General features: G+C 43.9%; 1 protein-coding gene across 7 annotated transcripts in view; it reads right to left on the reverse strand.

Moving 5' to 3' along the window:
* Positions 1-22,498, reverse strand: part of LPP (LIM domain containing preferred translocation partner in lipoma) — a 626,695-nt gene that overhangs the window by 101,472 nt on the left and 502,725 nt on the right. For all 7 annotated transcript variants that reach the window (XM_031957434.1, XM_031957435.1, XM_031957436.1 and 4 more), the window contains one exon: positions 3,074-3,243. In XM_031957434.1, the coding sequence (XP_031813294.1) occupies positions 3,074-3,243 (170 nt within the window). The remainder of the gene's footprint in view (positions 1-3,073; positions 3,244-22,498) is intronic.

The raw sequence follows: 22,498 nt of genomic DNA on the forward strand, positions 1-22,498 counted from the left end.
TTGCACACACGCACAAAACTACAGCCTTATCCATCTATCCATATTATGGCCCATATTAGGGCATATAATATATCCATATTATGGGCATGGTAGTATTTTTGGAGAGAGAAGACAGACCTCATCACAGGTACAAAAGTGATATTTCTAAAATAAAGATCTGACCATTCCCTGACTCAAAAATCTCTACTGACTCTGTTGACAAAAATCCTCATTGACTCTAGAACAAAATGGCAGATGACTCTTCTGTTTGACTTTGGGAGTTTACACTTTGGCTCCAGCCCAACTTTCTAGGCTTGGCAATCATTGTTCCCCTTCAAAAGCCACCCATTCAGAGCAAACTGCCTGCTAATCCTCCGGAGCAATATATCAGCTTCAGGCCCCATGCCTTTAGTCATTTCAGCCCCCTATTTTAGGAAGGAAGGTGCCTTTCTTCACTACCTCTTAGAATCTGTAGCCTAAGAGTCTCTGAGTGAGGATTCACACTCAGGTCTTGCTGACTCTAAAACTCGGGTCGAACCCCTCTCCTGCAGGAAGCCCCCGATTATTAGTGGTCCCCTCCTCCATATTTCCTTTGTATTTGTATTTCCAAGTCCCTTCCCCTGATTGAAACCAAGTTCTTTAGGAAAACTTTGTGTCTAGCTGTGGATCTCTGGGCTTACGTGATGTCTATTCCATAATAATCTTTTAGTAAATATTTGTTAATTTATGAATGGATTATCAGCAATCTAGTCATGGATCCACAAGATAAGTAAATGAAATAGAAAAGAGACAGGTGTTCAAAAAGTCACTCAACAAGACTTATGATACACTCATCATGTTCCAGATACTGTGTTAAGCCCTGGGAATACAAGCACAAGGAGGAAGGACAAAAAGAAAGCCAAATCTGAGCAAATCAAGACCATAAGTCACAAGGCAATGTCTCAAGCCTCCTTAGCCAATCACCTGCCCCTAGGTATCCAGGCTCGTCAGTCAATCACCTGCCTTTAGGTATCACTGAAATAAGTAGATTCCCAAGTGGTAACAGAGTAGATGAAGGAAATGCTAACGTGGAAAATTCATGGCAAACCAAAGGCAGAGACAGTCAGAGAACCTAATGATGAGATGAGAAGATGAAAGACCCTTTCAGAAAGCAGCCAGGAGAACCCCAAGAGGGCCGCTGCTTAGGCCATTTCCAAATGGGCCAGGAAGACTGACCTGCCCCAAGTCACACCTGCCTTATAATACTTAGGATTTAAATCCAGGTCTTCAGACTCTACTACTCCCACTCAGGGAGGTAAAGGCCTGCATGCCTCAGGAATACCTGAGATACCTTCGGCATGATTCCATCAAGACATCAGGGATCTGGGATTTCACTAAACAACATTAAATCAGATCAGAACCCACCTTTCACTTAGTACCCAGGGCTTAAGAGACTGGCCTGAAATCCATAAAGAAAAAAGAGTTGACCAGAGTCACAAAAGTGGGAAAAACTACATTAGAATCCCTGACTCTGAGCCCATATTTTTCTTGCCCTGCCTCCCACCCTACATTCTCCTGTAGAAAAAAAAAAATTAAATAAAACAGAAGGGGAAAAAAAACATTCAGTTCATGAAGCTGATAAATTATTTGATGACAGGTAGATTAAGAAAATACCACGAACTCAAAATCCGCCCCACCAAGAAATATTAAGTTTTGTTAACCCATGATAAGGAATTAGAAAGACATTTCTCAGAAGCTAATCTCTGCTATTGGAAAGCATGTTGTATTTGCTTTTTAAAGTAAACAGAGATTAACTCAGAGCGTATTGGTATTAATTCATTTTTACTGTAAGCTATAATGAGGGATTAGTAGGAAAAATCCATTAAATGAGACCAAACATGCAGCATCACAGAAATGGGAAGGTTTTGAGAAGCCCAGCACTTTGAATCAGGGCTGTTAGATAAAAGACTGGGCTTCTGCTGCCGGCCAGTGTTGGCTTTTTCACTCAGTATCTGAGCACCGACAGGACATCTCCAAGTCCTTGTCGTTTGAGTTGTCCCAAAATACCAAGTGCTGCCTTGGGGGAATAGGATCGCCTCTGGTTGGGCCTCAGTTTCCCTATTTGTAAAATTTAAGGTTGGATTGCATTGCCTCAGATTTCTCTCCTAATTCTAGGAGTGTGATCCTTTGCTTCTATCATCTCAAGAGTCCCTCTGAGCTCAAACATTTTAGGGCTGTGATTCTGTAACCAGATAATTATGGATTAAGAGAGATAATTTTTTTAATGCATTATTGTGCTCTTCTGGAATAGCCCCAGAGTTAGGAAGAATCTCAAAGGCCATCTGATCCTGCTTGGTCATTTTATAGATGACTGAGGTGTGAAGAGGTCAGATAACTATTCCAAAATGACAGGTATTATAGTACGGTAAGGTTTGAATCTAGGAGCTCCGGAGTCAGAATCAGTGTCCCTTCCACTGTATAATACTTGTCTTTTCACTCTGAATACCCTTGTTCCATTTAGTCTTCTCAGATTAACAGTGATGGTTATATGTGTAATTTTTAAAGAATTGCAGAGACAGATACATAATTTAATACAATCCTTGTAACATTCTTGTAAGGTAGATGAAACTAGTATTTATTATCCCCGTTATTAATCACCCAGCCTGTTGTCCTACATACTATATTTTTAAAATTTTATATTTTCAAAATTTAAAAAAAAATTAAATTGTTTCCATACCAACACACAATGGAGCTAAAAGGAGGATAATATTTCCCAGAACAAGTTAGTCAACTAGCATTTGTAAAGGAGCTATTATGGCCCGTAGACTGAATCCCTACAGCACATTTGAAAAACGAAGATGGAGGTGATCAAATCTTCATGTACAAAGGCTGAGTTGGGGACTGGGAAGGAACCAGAAAGTTGCAGGGTTTTTTCTCCCAGAAACTCCCTTCCCCTGCCTGGTCATTGTGAGCTGAACCATACCTTGTCAATATATCAAACCAAGCCCAGCCACGTCCTGGGGCAAACAGAAGTTTGGTAAGTGAGTGGTGGAAGAATGAAGTCTGAGCCTCTCATGATGGAGGCCAGTGGACAGGGAAGGGGTCCAGCACTTACTATGTAGCAGGGCTCACAGTAGGCCTTCTTTTCCACAGCATAGAAGGGCTGCCCGCGGAGCTTGGTGCTGCAGACAATGCAGGTGAAGCAGTCCACGTGGAAGACTTGGTCCATGGCTGTACAGCCGGTGCCCTCGCCAACAACATTCTCCCCACAGCGGGCACAGCGGCCTGAAAGACACCAGGATATGCAGGGAGAATCAGATTAGAAAAGACATGAAATGTCAATGGTCCCAAGACACACAAAATGGGTAAAAGGTCTTCACTTTGAGGAGAGGAGAACGTTCGGATACAATGGCTGTCACAGACCACCTTAATAGGAGCAACAATTCCAATACTTACACGAGTCGGCCTGTAACAAGCCCACATCCCTCAGGGGTCCTGGGCTCAAAACCTGTACAGGACCCTGAGTCACCACCTATGTGGCCTTGTGTAGCACAATGCACCAGTTTGACAGCCAAGCAAAGATCTAAAATGTTCAGAGGAGGTGCTATTTCTCATGAGGGGAGGGACGTTTCATAGGTGAAAGAATCCAGTCTGAGTTGAGAAAAACAAGGGATGAGCATCCCACCCTAATACCTCGCTCTGGCACCAAACTCAAATTCGGGAATAAAAGCAGGAGAGATAAATAAATCAAAGATGACACAAATCAGAGTGTGGGGATGTTCAAAAATCCAGCTAGAAGAGAAGATAATGTGGAAATATGTATAGAAGAATTGCACATGTTTAACATATAGTGGATGACTTGCCATCTAGGGGAGGAGGTAAGGAAGAGAGAAAAAACAAACAAACTTGGACACAAGGTTTTGCAAGGGTAAATATTGAAAACTATGCATGTGTTTTGAAAATAAAGAGCTTTATAAAAATAAAAAAAGATAATAACAACTATAAATCAAGACTCTAAGAAAAAAACAGATCTTCTCAAAGGTTTAAATGAATACCTGACATAAATGAAATAGTTGATTAAAGAAGAAAAAAAAAAAAAGAGAGATCTTGGGAGGAAGGGTTGGAAAAAAAAATAGCTTAGGAAAAAGAAACTACTAAACATTCCTGAAGAAACTAAATCGCAGAGAATGAGAACAGAGACAAATGACAGTAAGAGAGCAAGACATTTTAGAATAAAAAGTTTCGAAGCTAGAAGAAAAAAATTTTCAATGTGATATTTTAAAATATTAACCTGAAAAAACTACTGAGTTTAAGAATATCAAATTCCTTTAAAACTATGATTAAAATAAAACAAAAAAAATCTTGGATATTATGTTTAAATAAATGAAAAATGAAAACCATCCAACTCCATGAGAATCAGAGGGCAAAGTGAATACAGAAAGAACCAACCATTTCCTTTTTACATCAAAGAAAAGAAACCGACATCAAAAGCAAAACAATTCTAGAAGCACCAAGAAAGGAGTTCAAGTACCAAGGAACCATCATCAAGGTCAAGCAAGACCTGGCAGCTTCTTCCAAACATGGGAGGAGAGTTAGGAATATAATGTTCCCAAAGGCAAAAGATAGAGGCTTTTGGACAAAAATAACCCAACCTACAAAGCTGAGTATAGTGCTATAGATGGGAAAAAGGATTTTTAATATAATAGAGGATTGCTAAGCAGTTTTGATGAAAGTTCTAGAGTTTATTATGAGAAGTTGGAAAAGCTGGGATGAGGCAGTTGTGTAAAGCAGTGGGTAAACACAGGGCATGTGGTCAGGAAAACCTGTGCTCAAATCTGAGCTTCAGAGCCCGGTCAAGTCTCTATTTGTCTGTTTCTTAACCTCTTAAATGAGGAGGATAATAGCCACTCCTTGAGGATATTGTGAGGATAAAAGGAGACATTTTTCTCATTTTATATATACATATGTTCTGCATATCTATCTATATCTATATTTATACCTATGTATGTAATTAGTATGAAATGGAGATTCATATTTTCACAAACAACTATCCTTTGGGGATTTGGCTCTCTATACAGAAATTCTCATCTCATCTGTGTGTGTTTAAGTTCAGACTTAATAAATTAAAAGGAGTACCAAAAAAAGGGAAGAAAAAGGAAATTAATCTCCCTGAGCCTTCATTCCTTCTATTCTGCTTAAAGGTCATTTATTTTTCCTATAGAATATTTGGCTTTTCAGGATAGGTTATTCTTGGCCCTTTGGGGAATATGCTTTCTGAGCATTTTGCTCATTTAAAATGAAGGCGTTTGGCTGGATGACTTCTAAGATCCCAGCTCTAATATCCTACATCGTTTGCTGCACAGGAGAATAAAACCTGAGCCTGGGGGTTTATTGGAGGAAGAAGGGTTTATTGGGCAAATCCATGTCATCTTTAATTTTCGTAAGGCAGGAGAGTCTGGGATAATTGGTGCTAAACTCTGTGGTCTGGCAGGGCTGGACTGGGGAGGAAACCCAATCTTTCCTGTGGGTACCCAGCTTTGAAGATGATTTCTTTCAAAGGAGTTGATCTTAGTTTAAATCTGTGGAAAGGCAGAGACTCTGGAGTCAGAAGACCTAAATTCAAATATAGGCTCTAGAACTGACAAATAGTATTAATCAGACAAATCACTAATAATAAGATTCCATGAATCTTCCTGACTTCAGGCTCAACATTTTGTGCAATATGGCAGCTTCTAGCTGCTCCAAGGGCCTCAATTACTTCATAAATAGAAGGAAGAAGATGGACCAAGTGACTTTGAAAGTCCCTTTCTGCACAAAATCTAAATATCTTAAATCACCAGGGCATCATGTGTTTAAAAAATAATAATAAAAAAGATTCGTGTACCGGATTTCTACAAGGAAGATTCCTTCCTGCTCGAGCCTGATTGCCTGAAGTCAGTGGCCAGATGGGAGGGAGCAGCTCCGATGTGAAAAGGCCCCAACCCTGCCTGTTTTGGGGACAGAGGGAGGGCACAGACCTCTGGGGCAGTCAGTCTGGCACCTGCGCCAGCACTGGATTCACAAGAACAGAGGCAAGGCGAAAAGCATAAATAAAAATAACCCTGTGCATCAGCAGAAACGGCAAAGAGCCCCGGATACTTCCTTTTAGCAGGATGACAAATGAGGACCAGGCCTTTCCAAGAGACTCTTGGAAAGGGACGGGAGAATTCCCATCAGCCAGACCCAGCCATCCTGCCCCTCCAGGCCAGCTTTGGCTATACCCCATTAACAACGCCACCATCTGTGAGACAAGTGGCTCGGGCTCCCCCAGGTACAAAAACCTGAGGGCTCGGACTCCGGGCAGGCGGAAGAGCATCTGGGGAAGATGCTGACTGCAGAGTTCCCAGGAAGCTTCAGTCCGGGATAAGTGATGGCCCAAGAGACTTGTTAACGGTCACGATTGGAGAGCCAGGCTCACCGAGGCCGCCAGAACTCAGTGGGTCCGTGGATAGAGGAAGGCTATAGAATACAGTGAATGAGGCCCATGGAACCAATCAGAGCCCTCAACGGCCGGGCCCAGAAACTCAGAATGGCCAAGCTGAACGCAGCCCTTTTATTAAATGTTGCTTTATGGCATCTATACGGGCACTGCCCCATTTGTTGGCACATGTGTCGACAGCTGGCGCTCCCTCCCTTTTTTTTCCAGTGTAATAGAGAATGGAGCCCATAAAGTCTGACTCTACCAGTGCTGAGAGGAGCAAAGACATTTTTCATTTTGATTATGGTTCCCCAGGGTCCACAACTTCATGATTCGAGGCCAGGCCACGGGCTCATGTGCCCAGCAGACCTTATCTACTCTTCCTTAACTCCCCAGCCCAGGCTGATCTCGGCTTCTGAAACACTGAGTCAGAGAATCTGGGCCAGGAAGAGTCAAGATTTCTTAAGTCAATCAGGGGCTCCCTTGCTGTCTACCCACATCTAACGCTATAATGACATCCACCGCTACTTCTTCCTAGCATCCAGGAGGGAGAGGGAGATCACACAGGCCCAGGGAGAAAGTCCATTTCCGGGCAATGGAGCCCTCTGGGGTTATTACGAAGCTTCAACCTAATGCTGCTTTTAGGCAATCACTGCTTTTGGGGGGAACTGTCTTGAAAATATTCAGTGCAATTACCTAATGTGGTAAAAAGCAGTCATTGAACACAGCGCTACTTTGTTTTTGTGATTTAAGGCTCAATTCTATGACTCTGGAGCCATGTTCCACTGAAGGCAGAACCATCCACCAGGATGTCCTAGTGGGGGATACAGGACTAAGTAAGTGAGGCCCCTGGCAGTGATTCCAAGACCTATTTTCTTAGAAATTATAAGTCTGAACATCAATCCTTCAGTGATGGAGTCCAACAATATGACCTGGATGCATCAAAACAGAGTTGTTCCTTGGTCAAGCCCTTGGGGAAAAGGATTGATGTTTTGGTCTTTGTCCCTAGTTCCCACCCATAGGATTCAGCCTAAAATAAAAATATGCCAAATGGGACTGAAAACAAGTTAATAAGTCCAGATGAAACAGCCTCCTCCCGAGTAGTTTTCTCACCCTCTGGGAAATCAGAGAGCCTTTACCAAGCACACGCTATGTACCAAGCATGGTGCCGACTTCTGGGGATATAAATACAAAACTGTCCCTTCCAATAATGTAAAGCATAATTCAACAATGTGAAGTTACACAGTTCTGGAGAAAATACGCAGATGTATAAGAATGTATAAAATATATGCAAAACAAACAATAAAAGTGACAAGAGGAAGAGCACTCTGTTGCTAGGGGCTTGTTTCAGGAACGGTCTAACTCATAGTTGGTGGTATCCTCCAACTGATCAGTATCTTGCCAAACAGTATTTCTGTTTTCTGTGTCAGGAGGCCAGCTGCCTCCTTTTCAGCTCAAACCTAACTTGTCTATTTTACTCACAACAAATTTATTAATGGGACCGAAACAATGGAGTATATACATATTAGCACCCCAAGTCTCCTGAGTGGCCCCAGGTGGCAGATTTAGTGTTACAGCCCATCCAGTCTTCCATCCATTACCTTCACTTTCACTAACTTCCCCAGAACAAAATAGCCCCTGCTGGAGGTTACTCCCCTATCTGTGTTTTCTGTAATTCCTGAGAAGGTAACTCCTTGAGAACTGGGCTTAGTCATTTTTTTAATGCATATCTCTAGTGCAGCAGCTGGCACAAAGGAAGCCCTTAATATTTTCAAATTATGATTATGATTATTATCATTATTAATTCATACAATCAATCCATCACTCATTTCTTCACCTTTTCAATGATTTGAATGGCACTAGGATCAATTAGAGAGGGGTTTAATCCAAATTCTATAACTTTGAAACCTGCCTGTGTCATCTTACTACATGTGCAGACCTGGCTAAGAACTCCCTTGTTATTCAGTTGTTTCAATCATATCCAACTCTTTGTGATGTCATCTGGGACTTCCTTCACAAAGATATTGGAGTATTGGCCATTTCTTTCTACAGCTCATTTTATAAATGTAGAAAGTGAGGCAAACAGGGCTAAATGACTTGTCCAGAGTCACACAGTTAGGAAGGATCTGAGGGCAGATTTGAACTCAGGGACATGAATCTTCCTGACTTCAGGCTCAACATTTTGTGCAATATGGCAGCTTCTAGCTGCTCCAAGGGCCTCAATTACCTCATAAATAGAAGGAAGAAGATGGACCAAGTGACTTTGAAAGTTCCTTTCTGCACAAAATCTAAATATCTTAAATCACTGGGTGACCTCCCAGAAGTAATGAGTTTTATATCTTCATGATCCAAGATCTTTACTATCCAACAACGCCCAAAGTCCCTCATTCCCTTGCTATTATCTCTTTTTTTCTGATTTGAAAAAGGTCTAAGCACAAAAATCTTTTGAAGTCGTACTCAATATGTCACGGGAAGCTTGAAAGTCCTTAATCATGGCTATATTGTGAGTTACTTTTCTCATGAAAAATTTTTCCATTAAAATGACTTACTAAATGATTTATATTTATTTGTTTTAATTCACCTTCTAACTCATCCCCCTTCAATAGTGGGAGTCTAGTGCCCAGAAAGGTAATTTTGTAGGAGAGACAGAGAGCAAAAAGGATTCCCAGCTGCCAAGACTGTCTATGGCCTCTGCTTGTGAAAGAGAGAGTGACTCAGTGAGGAGAGGTGGCGAGAAGTGACGTTTTAGGAACACGGGACAGCCAGTGTCTAGGAATGGAGATGAGATGCGGAGTGTCATGGGTGAGGGAGAGAGAGAAGCTCAGTCTGCTTGTGGAAGGTCCTGAGTAATAGCCAATGAGGTTGCAGAGAGGACACGGAGCCCCAAACAGAGGGATTTATAATTTATCTGAGGAAATCTCTGGAGGTGTCTGACTAGCAGAATCACATGGTCTGTACTTAAGGAAAACCAATTGGCAGATGTGTTTGGGGTGAACTGGAATGGGGAGGAACTGGAGCTGGAAGATCCATTAGGAGGCTGTCGTAATAATTGAGGTGAGAGATGAGAACAGCTTGAAGAAAGGTGTTAGAAGCATGAAGAGAGAAGGAAAAAAGTGGGGAGATGTTGGAGTAAAACCAGCAAGATTTAGCAAATGACTGAATATAAGGCATGAGGAGAAATGAGAAATCGAGAAACATCTGCTAAGACCACAAACTTGGAAAAAATGGAAGGATGGGGTCAATGGAACAGAAATCTGGAACTTCTTCAACCCATCTGGACCTCGAGTTTTTATCTAGACAGTGGGTAGGGGGTAAAGGTGAGGTGATCTCTAAGACCATGTCCAGTTCTAAACACAGATCACCTTCCACTGCAGCCACAGTAGGTCACTCCAACGGCTCATCTCCTTTCCTCCTGTCCTATGGATATTGTTTGTGCTGTTTAAACATTGTCTCCTTCATTAGTTTGTGATTTACTTGACTCAATTTTCTTTCTGTTTTCCCATTGCTTAGTATAATAGCACATCGTAGGCACTTAAACTAGGTTTATTGATTGACTGACTACTGATTGACTTCCCATCTCTACCTCAAAAATAAATTGAATATGAGATCCTTGAGAAGCAGACTCCTTCACTTTCTGTTGCCAGTGCTTGGAACCATAGTTGCTACCCCAGGGTAGGCACTGCCCAGAGGCACACAGACCTCGCACCCGTGATCTGACTCCAATTCCACCATCATTAGCCATTCCAGAATCCTCAGATTTTGATCTCCAAAGAGCAGAGGTTTTCCATCAGACCAGAGCAGCAGGCAATGACAGTCAGTCCTGTGGGGGTTGGAGGTACAAGCCAAGGTGCTCTGGGGCAGAAAAGCCCCTCCCCTAATTAGGTCAGGTTTAGAATAACAGCCCAGTGTGAATGCATTCCTTGCATACCCACCAGCTGACAACAAAGGTGGCCCCAAAGGGTTCTGGGAAAAAGGGAGGGGGAAATCAGCCAGAGAGTAAATAAAGGCTAAGGATAATCCCCAAATTGTTGGTTCACACCTGGGTGATGGAGAACAGGGGATATTGTGAATGAGGCTGTCATGTTTACAGCATTAATATTTTAAGAAAAAACAAACTGAACTGTTAAAAATATCTTCTCCTGAGGATATCTTAGTATGCAGAGGAGCTCCCTGGATAGAAGGTCCCTCCATCAATATAGGACATAACCTGAAAGCAAGAAGGGACCTCAGAAGCCCTTCAGTCCAGCTTCTGAGGAAACTGAGGCACAATAAAATGAAGGGCTTGCCCAAGGTTATGGGGATGGTCAGCGTCACAGGGAGGGCTGCAAGTGGGTCCTGTGCCCTTGACCCCAGTCTGCCCTCTTTCTGGCTTTTCAGAACCCCCAGAGTTTGTGGCTGTATCTGAATCCTGACAGCTGCTGCAAAGCCCCTCCTGCTGTGGCCCCGACTCTCCTCCAGGATGAGAGAGCAGGAGGCTGAGGATACAAGCTCCACATCTTACATAAGCTCCACAAACAGAACACTCAGGTGAAGAAACAGGCTCCAGATGAGGAGGGATACACCCACAGCCTCTAAGAATCACAGGGACATCAAGACAGCCCAGAGCCCACGGGAGAAGACTGACTCACCCCATTATGGGCTTTCTCCAATGGACTGTGGATCTGCCTTGTAAAAATATGGTGAACCTCTATCGGACCGCTGCTGTCTTGGGAAACGGGAGAGGGGGCAGAGAGGAAGAGAAATCTGGAACACAGGGTTTTGTAAAGGTGAATGTTGAAAACTATCTTTGCATGTATTTGGGAAAAGAAAATACAATAAAAAAAAATACAAATGTGGCATAGAACAGCAGTACCATCTCTCAGGGGAATACTTTGGGATCTCAAAAACTGATCTGCAGGAGCCAAATCTCCCTTGCGATTAAAACTAAGAGATCTTTGTTCTCTCAACTCTTGGTATACTGGTCAAAGCTTTCAAATTTCCTTCCCTATCCCCCCAAAAGGGTAAGGGGCCTTTGTTCCCAGTATATTCTATGCAGAATGATACACAAATCTGTAAAGAATTTCTCTTAAAGACAGGTACATAATAACACAACAAAAGTGACAAGATTCTCCAGAAAGGCAACATTTGTTGGTCTCCAAAGGAGACTGGGTCCTTCACAAAATGCTAGGATTGGCTAAGTATCTTCATTGACATCACTGGCTCTAAGAAATACCTTTTACATGTGAAAAGGAGACAGGAAGTGACTTATCAATGGACAAAGCTGAGATTCCTTATATGTATGGGAAATGATTCAATGAATAAATGAATGAATTAAAAAAGAAAACACTTAAGTGGAAAGCATTGTGGGGCAGCTAGGTGGCAAGAACTGACTCTGAAGTTAGGGATTTGAGTTCAAATCTAACTTCAGGTACTCACTAGCTGTGTGATCCTGGGCAAGTAATTTAACCCCCAATTTGCCCAACTACCCCCCAAAAAAGATAAGGAAAAAAAAAGAAAAGAAAAACATTGTGCTAAGCCCTGAGGATACAAAGAAAAAAAATAGGCAGTTTCCTTTTCAATGACCTCAAACTTCAGTGGAGGAGCCAACCCAAATAGAGGCTTTAAGCACTGAGTCAGATGGAAAGGCTCTATGCTCGTAGCACACTATGGCAAAGCAGATGGTATTGCATATTCTCTAGTGCTATTGTCAGTGATACAACTAGGTCCATTTCTGGTGCTGACCCATTTGACAAAGACCTGGGCAGGTATTAACAGAAATCATGCTGGGCTGCATCTTCAGGGGGATCACAGATGATGGTTACAGGGAGTGGGAAGTAGTTAAAGCCAGTTTTCTGGTGAACACTGACTTAATACATGGATGGAATCTAGTGGGTCTGTAATAAATGCCAGGGAGCCAGGATAGAAGTCTTTGGATCATTGGTAAACTCTCAGTACTTGGATCTCAAGTCCTGAGTTGTTTCTATCGGGCTGTGAAAAGGAATGGGATTTGAGGAGTAGTACTGACTTGACTCATTTGGTACATGTAACTCCCATCTTTCCTGTGGGAGCCTTGCTGTTTCACCAAAGTTAACTTGCCTGCCCTGTGGATGGCAGATGGTCAACAAGTGGTGGGGATGGATAGCTCCTTCTCATAGAACTCACTTAATACATATAATTTTTTTTAAAAAATTGGTTTTATATCTTTCACTGTTAAAAAAAAAAAAAAAAAAAAGATTGGCTTAACCATCCACACAGAAGAAACAAATGGATGAAAAACACTATTGCCCCTATTATGTCATACGTAGGAGAAATGTACCAATTTAGCCATCAGTTTGGAGAAACTGAGGATCTCCAATTGTAGATGGTGACAATGTCCTAAGTGCTCGCTATACCTGATCTACTGGGGAATGAGTAAGTATGTATTTTGGGAAGGACAGTGATAAACTAAAGTAGTCACAGAGGGATAAACCAAGATGGCAAATAGCATTAAGTTTGCGGCTCTTAAAGGTGGTTTGGGAGAATAAAGGATGTATTAACTGGAGAATTTGAAGGGCTATTGTGAGGTACTTGGTGGCTCTGTACAGAAGTAGGACCATTGTAGAAGAATCTAAAAAAAGATGTATTTAGATGACGCTGGGGGAAAATCCTAGAAAAATAGAATCAGCCATCTCAGGAAGGGTGGTAGTAGAGAACAGGAACTTATTAAAAGCTTATTATATGCCAAGTAATGTACTACAATATTACTTCCATTGTTCCTCAAAACAACCCTGTGAGGTCAGTGTTTTTGTGATTTGTATTTTCCATCTGAAGACAACTGAGGCAGCAGTTAAGTGACGTGTTCTGGCCACAAGGGTCTGAGGTTGAATTTGCACCCAAATATTCCTGATTCCAGGTCCAGCGCTCTGAAAAAAGGCTGGGGAGAGTATTATTAGCCAGGTGTATAGGTAAAAGGATGCTGCTCAGATATGAATTGGGTCACTGGATCTGTGTGACTCTCCCAACTCAAAGATTCGATGACCCTAAGCTGCTTCCAGCCCTGCGAGCCCCTGTCTCTAACATCATGGTTGTTTGCCATATGCGGCCAAATCACAGAGCCCCAAAAAGTCCCAACAAGCACAACTCCTAAAGACTGCCAAACAATGTTTTGGGTGCAAGGCACTGAATAAACATAGTCAAGGCATTGTTTGGGAAAAGTGGGCTCCAGAAAGGTACCCGAGACTGAGAGGGAAGCTACGGATGAAAGGACTATGTGTAATCTCTTCATTCCCCTGTATAGCAAAAATAGGGATAAATAAAAGGAAAGAGTGAATAATTAGAGAAAGCGTTTTTAAGTGTCTAGTATAAGTAATGCTCTGTTTTAAGTAAATGGGGACAGTCCCTGCTCTCAAAGAACTTACATTCAAACACAACATCTGCAGGGTGGGGGTGGAGTTGCAATCAGAAAAATGAGAAGTCTTGGTGGTCCCAGGATGCTGGTAAAATAGAAGCTGATGCAGCTTTGCTAATGGTGAAGATAAAACTCTATATCCATCCCTGACATTGGGCCTTTTGACAATCCTACGGATTTTGGAGGCACTTTATTTTTCTGGATTCTTGGTGACTGTGGCTGCAGGGATGTGTGGGAGTGGAGGTGGTTGTAGCCCCGACAAAAGAAACGTATTTTCCTCAGACTTTCCCCTCTATGATAACTTATCAAAGTCTGTTGGTTGGAGATTTTGTTGGTGGTGTGGGGATTGCCTAAATAGGTTTGAGCATCCAAGAATCCAAAATCTGTGGTTAGATCTAGGTGGAAATTCCCTCCACCAGTTAAAACCTCAAATAGGCCATTTTTCAGATGAAAATCTGAAAAAGTTGGCAGCGGCCCAACAAGACTGACTGCCTTTCTCCTTTTGACACAATTAGTGTCAGAGTAGAATTGGAATCCAGATCTTTTCCAATGTGATTTCAGGACCACATCCACCAAGCCTCTCAGTCTCTAAGATCCCTGCTAGCTCTAAATATCTCATAATCCCTTGCTTTCCTCACTTATGAATGGAGGTAGAGTGGGTGGCTAGATGTTTTTGGCGGTCTCTTCTCACTCCTAATCTGACATGACCTTCTATGAAATGGACTGACTACTATAATGGAAAGAATTGTCATCACTATTATAATTATTGAGATAATGAGAGATCACATAAGATGGGGAAAGATACTATAAAAAATGCATCTATAACTAATCTTTTTTTGTTATTTTTATTCCAGGGAAGACTTTAAGAAATCCTTCTGTAAGAAATGACAAGAAGAATGATTTCAGAAAAACCTGGAAAGACATGAACTGATGCACAGTGAAATGACCAGAACCTGGAGAATGCTGTCCAAGGTAACAGCAATATTTCCATGAAGAACGGCGAATGGCTTGGCTATTCTCAATAATACAATGTCCAAGACCATTCCAAAGGATTAATGCTGAAATATGCCATCCACCTCCAGACAAAGAACTGATATTGGTTAAATACAAACGGAAGCGTGCTATTTTTCTTTTTCTTTTTCATTTTTTCTTTTATTTGAGTCTTCTTGTACAAAATGACTAATATGGAAATGTTGTACATAATCTCACATGGATAAGCCATATCTGATTTCTTACCATCTTAGAGAGAAGAGAAGAAAGAAAAGAAGGAAAGAGATAGAATTTGGAACTCAAAATTTTCCATAAAAATGTTTAAGAAACTAGAAAAATAAAAAGAAATCCTTCTAGTAAGTTGAAGAGACTCATTTCACCCCAAATGTAAAACAATACGTATATTCTATGGGCCCTTCTGGTAAGACCGGTTTCATGTACTCTGTGCAGGGCAGGGTGTTTACCAAGGGTGTCCCTTGGATGAGAAGGCTTTGCTCCACAGAACATCCTTGGATACAAAGACCCCAGCGGAGGGCCTCCTCATTTCAGAGTCCACAGTTGAGTTCTTGAGTTCTGACCTAGTCCCTGGACATATTCTGCATTTGCTCGGAGGCTTCTCCTCCCCCTCACCCCTATACTCACACAGGGAGTGGTGATTATTACTTGTTTGAATATACAGAGCATGTGAAAAAATGCAAAAGGGGAAGCTATTAGCGGATTACTTTGAGGCAGCCTTTCCCACAGGGTATATGCTACTGGAAAATTGGCATTTTCCTCTGTGGGATTTCATAGTCATCTGGTATCATTTATACACAATGTTTAGGCAAAAAAAAAAAAAAAAAATGGTGTCAATTTTAAGCAAACACTTCTCAATTTTCTTTGTTACCATCTGAATAAAACATGAGTTCATTGCTATCACCCCTCCCTCTTTCATTCACAGAGTAACTGCCTCTCATTCTTGTTCTGGGAGAGAACAATTAACCACCGGTCCCACACAGCCAGCCAAGGAGCATCCTGGGACTTACAAGGCATGGCCCCAGCAGTGGAAGGAGCCTCCTCTTACCCATGCTGCCCCTGAGCAAGCAGAGCACCTCCGGGGATGGGGGACCCCCCCCCCAACCCAAGGCAACTCATTGTACTGTTGGCTAAGTCTGATCTTTGGGATTTTTTCTCCCAATACAACCAACTGCCTCTTTGTGGCTCTCGCCCATTGTTCCCCTTCTGTTCAGACAAGCAAAATACAGATCACTTGAACTTATGAGCTATGTGACATTGGGCAAGAATTCAAACCTCAGTTTCCTTATTTGTAAAGTGGTAAGTGCTGAGATGAGCTCGGAAATGTCCTAGATTTATAATCCTGGAACCCAAAGGGAAAGATGGCTGAACTCTTAGCTCAGGTCTTCCCGACTCCTGAAAAACTTTAAATACCAAGCAGAGAAGATCATGTTCGACCCCGGAAGTGGAACGCTGGCCAGTAAGCAGAGGTGGAAGGCTTCTTTAGGTCATCCATTCCACTGGCTATGGGACCATTAATCCTCTCTGCAATGTCAAGTTGAATAAGGGCCAAATTCCACTGGAACAGCACAAGCCATACATTAGAGAGGAAATTCCCTAGAGGAAAATACGTTCTCGGTCTGAGGGGCCCCATGTCCCTTCTCCTCCCCCTGCAATCATGGGGAAGCAGAACAAATAGACCTCTTGTGCCCCAGATGCTTCACAGAGCAAACATTTGCACCAAAGAAATTTCCAAGCTGTGGAAGTTAAAGTCACACAATCCTTGGCTTCCTCAGTTTACATATGAGTAAATGCCATAATAGCACCCACCTCCCAGGTGGTTGGAGGGTCCAATGAGATCATATTTATAATGCAAATCTCCAAGTGTTATCGAAATATATATGGTTATTGCGGTGACGGCTAGAAACAATGAAGGCCGCTTCCTCCAAATGCGCTTGACTTCCTCTGTCTATAAATCTTAAATATCCCCAATTCAGGATGAATTTAGGTCAAGGGGATGTGAATGGAGCAGACAGTGACCACCCAAAGTGTCCTCAAGTACTCCAAAATGTGGAAATTTCACCAAAACTGCTTAAAAAAGAAAAGACAAAGAAGAGGGCCAACAACACAGAGATTTGTGAGTGTGCTGGTCTTTATATTTGTGTGTGTGTGTGTGTGGGTGGGTTTGTGTAGTGTAGCAGGGGAAGGAGGAGGAGGAAGAGAAGGAGACTGCAGGTCAGATTCAAAAATCAGGGAGACCTGAGTTCAAGTTCTATGACGCCTACTAACTGGGTGTTTCTCCTAGTTCCTGGATAGTCCAGAGGCCTCAGATAACTCACTAATGCAGAAAGGTCACTCAATGTTAAGTTAAAAAGTCTCAGTTCTCATCTCACTTTGCTGGTACTCATCAGTGAGACACTGGACAAGATGCTTTCTTTCTGGGATGGCCCCTTCTTCCTTCCCTACAAACCAAGTAGATGGGACTAGATGGCACTGAAGGCCCCGATGACTTACTTCAGGGGAGGGAGTTTTCAGACTGGGAGTTCTCCCCATGGATTTGGACTAATAATAATAGTAATAATAAAGCAACAACAGTGAGGTAAAAAAAAGAAAAAAAGCTTATAAGAACCATAAAATTCTTCTAAAATTGGCAAAGCTCACTAGGGGTCACAGAAAATGGCGACATTCAGTCTCATGCCTTTACTGGAAGCCAGAGACATGGCTTTGGGAAGTTCCAGGTTCCTTGCAGAAATCTAGATGGAAAACCAGACTCGGAGAGGCAGAGAAAATGTGCCAGCCTCCAGGGCTCTCACGTGCTCTTTCTTAAAGCAGAACGGGAGGACATATTTGCACCCATGCCACTGCTTAACCTGTGGATTGCTCCTTTCACGTCTCCGGGGAGCATCTCCCCCTCCTGCAGCAACATGGCGGGGTTATTTTGTTCCCATCTGCAATGGATGAAAACAGCTCGAGGGAATAATAAGGCAAAGCAAGTGATGAAGGGAATGAAGGAATTGATTTATGGAGAAAAAAATGAAAAGAACTAAATATGGAGAGTAGATCTCGCTGAGCGATGATGACTAAGGAGTGCCAGGAGGCAAATCTATAAATATTTGAAAGGTGTCAACACCCAGGAAGGGTTTAGGTGGGTGCAGGTGGCAGAAGTGGGAGCCCTGGGCTGGCCAGGAGAAAGGGGCATCTCGGGCTCACGGAGGGCCCCAGGACCATGCAATGGGGTCAGCTGTGGCCCCGGCTCAGAAGAGAATTGTCCCCAAAGGGGGTGGAAAGAGGAGGGCTCGCTCCCAAACCCCCTTCACCAACACCATTAACGACAATAGAAACTCAAGAGAGAAAACTTGAGGAAGAGCAGACAGGCTTCCTGAGAACAAATGGCCAATGAGCTCCCAGAGTTCCCAGCGCTTACTTAGAATCTTTGGTCCTTGACTTGGGGAGGCAGGGATGCTTAAGTCTGCCTCGGACATCGCCTGCGTCTGGCTCAGGGCAGGCCCAAGAGCTACACGTATACATATACACACAGATATACACGTATACATATATGTGTATATACACACATATATCTTCCTTTAGGTAGGGAGAGGGAACAGCCCGGCATCTCTGCGGCCGGTATCAGTCTGCCCTGTGCAGAATACACTGTTTCACATGCGCTTCTCCATCCCTCCCACCCAGCCCCGTAACTGGGCCAATACAGTAGGCACTTAATAAATGCTTGCGAGTGATTGATCTGGCGCTGAAATTCTACGTAGGCCGGGTGATGGACAGCTGTGATTAGGCAGCTCAAGAGCTTCCATTCAAGGTCCTCGGCCCAGTGTTTGGCACACAGAAGGGATTAATAAATGCTTAATGGCTGGTTTAACAACTCTCTGGCTAACGCCGGTTTTGCCTCCACCTTGTTGCCGTTTCCCATCTGGGACAGTCACCGCAGCGCGCTCCTGACACGCAAGCCCCTTTTTGAAGGTCACAGGGATTAGTTTCCCAAGTTTCCCATGACAAGCAGAAGGGCCCCCATGGCACTCTGCAGACTCATCTGGCATTTGCAACTTTGCCCAGATCTGTCTGACTTTGATATCGTGACTGAAGCTCTGCTCTCACTGGCCAGCCACGATCCTCTGGGCCCGGTCCTCATTTCTCACGTGGATCCCTCCAGAAACGTTTCAGAGATCTGACAAGGTCTCCAAGAGTGAAATACTTCTAATAAAGAAACGTTATTCACTGATAAATGAAACTCATTTTTCTAACCGTATGAAATAAAATATTCATAATAGACTGATAGGAAAGCAGAGAGGCTCAATTAGCCCCGAGTCTTCTTGCTCCTTTATTAGAATTTATCTTCCAAGATGGGCTTGGAAAGGCAAATCCGAAGCAGAAGCATATACACATCTCCCCACTCCCCCTGCCACCACTGCCACATGGTTCTCACTGGCCTGCCCAGCCCAGCCTGTGAGGCAAAAAGAACATTACTTTCAATGACCAAACAAGCCCCCCCCTGGCTGATCTAGGAAATTCAACTCAATAAAGTGAATTAATATGTGAATTTAGGGTTAATATTAATACATGGAGTACTATGCTTAGCATTGTAAGAGGGGTAGAAATATAATACACTCCTCCCTTAAAAAATTGACCTTCTCCCTGGGGGATGAGGAAGGGGAGATAGTACATACAAAATGAGTATATACATGGATAATGGAGGAAGGAGGAATTGTTAACAGGAAGAATGAGGGAAAGCTTCACAATAAAGGTGGTACCCAAGTAGAACCTTGGTCAGCTAGAAAGTGGGGGACCCTCCACTGGGCTCACGGTTACTTAACAACTTCCAAGGGAGCCCAGCCTGGGAGTCAGAAGATGAATTTTCCATTATTAACAGAGCTTCACTCGAAGCTCCTGAGACACCCAGAGGCACCTTGGGAAGGTTCAAGGGATACCGGCCACTCTTTTACTTTAACAGATGACCGATTAACTCCCCTATCTGTAAAATATTCTGGGGCAAGTATTCGGGCACACGAACGCAACAGCACACTCTCCAATGCTTCGTTACCATAGTGCTTAATAATGCCAAATTGCTTAATAAATACACTCTCTCCCTCTCTCTCTCTCTCTCTCTCTCTTACACACGTAACAGATCACTGACTGCCCTAATCCTCTGACAAAATTGGAACCAATGCAGCTGAAGAAATACCTGAAAAGTCTGAGTGCTGACAAACATCTCCTAACCAATGTATCCACCATGGATTCTGTCCATCAGTTCTCTTCCCAAAAGCCTTTGGGACATAAGACTCCCTCCATCTATTCGCCATTGGCGGTCATCTACAAACAGTTTCTGTATTTGTGGCCTTGCCCTTTTTTGGGCAATTTGTTTAAAATAAGCCTTTTTCCAGAAAGACGCTTGCCAGGTATGGCCCCAGAGGGCTTAGTATTTTTTTAAGAATGACTTGGATAAAAGTATGGATGACTGGCTTGATTTCTAAGAACACAAAGCTGGTAGGAATATCGAACCCACAGATTGGGAAAAACATTGATAAGCTAAGAAGTACCTAGAGGGGAATATCCAGAAGAGCGAAGAGCCTTGGAATTACACCTTCTGGTGATGGGCTGTTTGTCTTAGAGCAGACAAGACTCAGGGACAAAACCAATTCTTTCCTCCAGAGAGTATGAGGGGGTCCAATGGCAGAAGGCTGAGACTCATTCTAATGGGTGCTATTTTATGCCTTAAAAGTAATCCCCAAGCAGAAATCTGACTTCTCAAACACTCTTCTCAGTCACGGACTCATAACACAAGAGTCCAATTTGTCCCCAAGCTGCTGTGGATGGGCAGAAGGGGTTTGGTGCTTCGGAGAGTAGGCTGACCCACGGAGACTTCAACACCGGCACCATCTGGGTGAAAGTAGCTCTTTTTGTCCTTGGTTCTCGAGGAGTTCTGTGACCTCAGGGAAATGATGCTGTGATCTGAAGTAAATTGGATTAAGGAGAGGTCCCCTGCCTCAGTTTCCCCTCCAGAGCCACGGGTCCAGTGGTGAGAGATGGCCCTGGATGCAATGGGGACCTTAAATAAGTGCTCGGTTTGGCTAAGGCAACGCCCGACCGGTAATTAAGGCTAGAGAATAAATGAGGCAAAGAATAGCCTTTTCCACCTCATCTAAAACCAAAACCAAAAATCTGCGAGGGGCTAGATTATATTATATCTTATATATAAATATGTATAAATATAAAATATATATACAAACATAATTGCTACCAGGTGAAGGAAAGCAGGAGGGGCCAGTAAGTCTCCAGCCCGCCACAAGGGGGTAGCACTTCCCATCCCCTTGGACCAGTTGCTGATGTGGGAGGGAGAACCAGGACTGCTCTCTTGTCTGTTTATGTCCCTTTAGAGGGCATCCTCTTTGTGTCTTCCCGCCCCCCTGCCCCTGGCCCATAAACTCATGGCAGAGAAGTTGTGGGACAGAAGGACAGCCTTCTCCATCTCACTGGGGCAGCCTGGGAACGGGAGGAGGGTCATTTGGACGGTCAACACCGGCACAATCCAGTTCCTTGCACTCGGGTCGGCCTCAGGTGTTTCTGAAGTTCCCACTGCCCGTGACCTTGGCCGGCGTCCCGGCTGCTTGTCACTGACTCATGTCACACAGGAGGGAAGTCAGACGGGATTGCCACGATCCTGTTTCACAGAAGAGGCGACTGAGGCTGAAAGTGGGACTTGTCCACGATCCCAGCACCCCCGGGGGCCTGTTTGCAGTTGGGTTCCTGCCTCCGTGGCCCCCAGCTCAGGGCCCGGCCCAGTTGGTGCTTTATAGCTGCCTAGTGATTGATTTGCACGGGCCGTTCTGGACTCCATGCTTAGCCCCCCTTGTCTTGGGGATTATTTAGGAAAGTGCTCTGGAAGCCATAAGATATGAAACAAATGGGGTTTCTTAAGCCTCAGCCCCCTTGATTGCATCCAGAGGCAGCTGGAAAGCTGAGCCGTCGGGCTGGGCCCCCACCCTCCCAAAGCCTCGTCTGAAGCACGGCTAGAAATCAGAGGCTTTTTGTTTTTTCAGAAACCAGCCCTCCAACCCCAGAGCCATTTTTAGTAACTGTATACACAAGAAGCCCAGCGGAGCTGAGCGAGCCCTGGCTTGGCTTGGAGCCCTGGTTGTACCTTTTGAGGAGGGGAAGCTTGACTAGGTGGCTGGCACCTCCAAAATGGCAGTGGCAGGAGCGCTGGGAGCCCCTCACCCGGCTCCTAGAGACGCCAGCCCCGGGAGTCCGAGCCCGTGGTCCTCCCTGAATCCTAAATCCAGTGCTCTCTCCCCTGGAGCACCCCATAAGCCTCCGGGGTCCCGCGTGGGTCAGGATGCTGGCAAAGGGACAAGAGGGAGGGAGGGATGGATGCCAAAGAAAACTTCAGTTTTTCCGAGGGCTGGCTCTGAACACAGCGACCACCATCCTGGGCCAAAACTGCCAGAGATCCTGCCAAGCTCACTCCCTTCATTTGCCTCTGAGGTGGGGCTGCTGAACTACCCGGCCCCATCTCCCGTCCACTCCCTGGTCATCCCATGTGCCTGAGGAGAGGCAACTGGATTTGGGGGGGAGGGGCAGTGCTAGTTGGCCCAAGGGTACTGGGCATGTCCCTGGCAAATGGAGGGCCAGAAACCAGTTTCTCACAGGCTCGAAATGGAACTTTCCAAATTTGGCTCTTAGTTTGTTCTCTAGTAGCCTAGAACACAGAAATCTATGTTCTA

Source organism: Sarcophilus harrisii, chromosome 3 (assembly GCF_902635505.1).
Source record: "Sarcophilus harrisii chromosome 3, mSarHar1.11, whole genome shotgun sequence".
Lineage (NCBI taxonomy): Eukaryota > Metazoa > Chordata > Mammalia > Dasyuromorphia > Dasyuridae > Sarcophilus > Sarcophilus harrisii.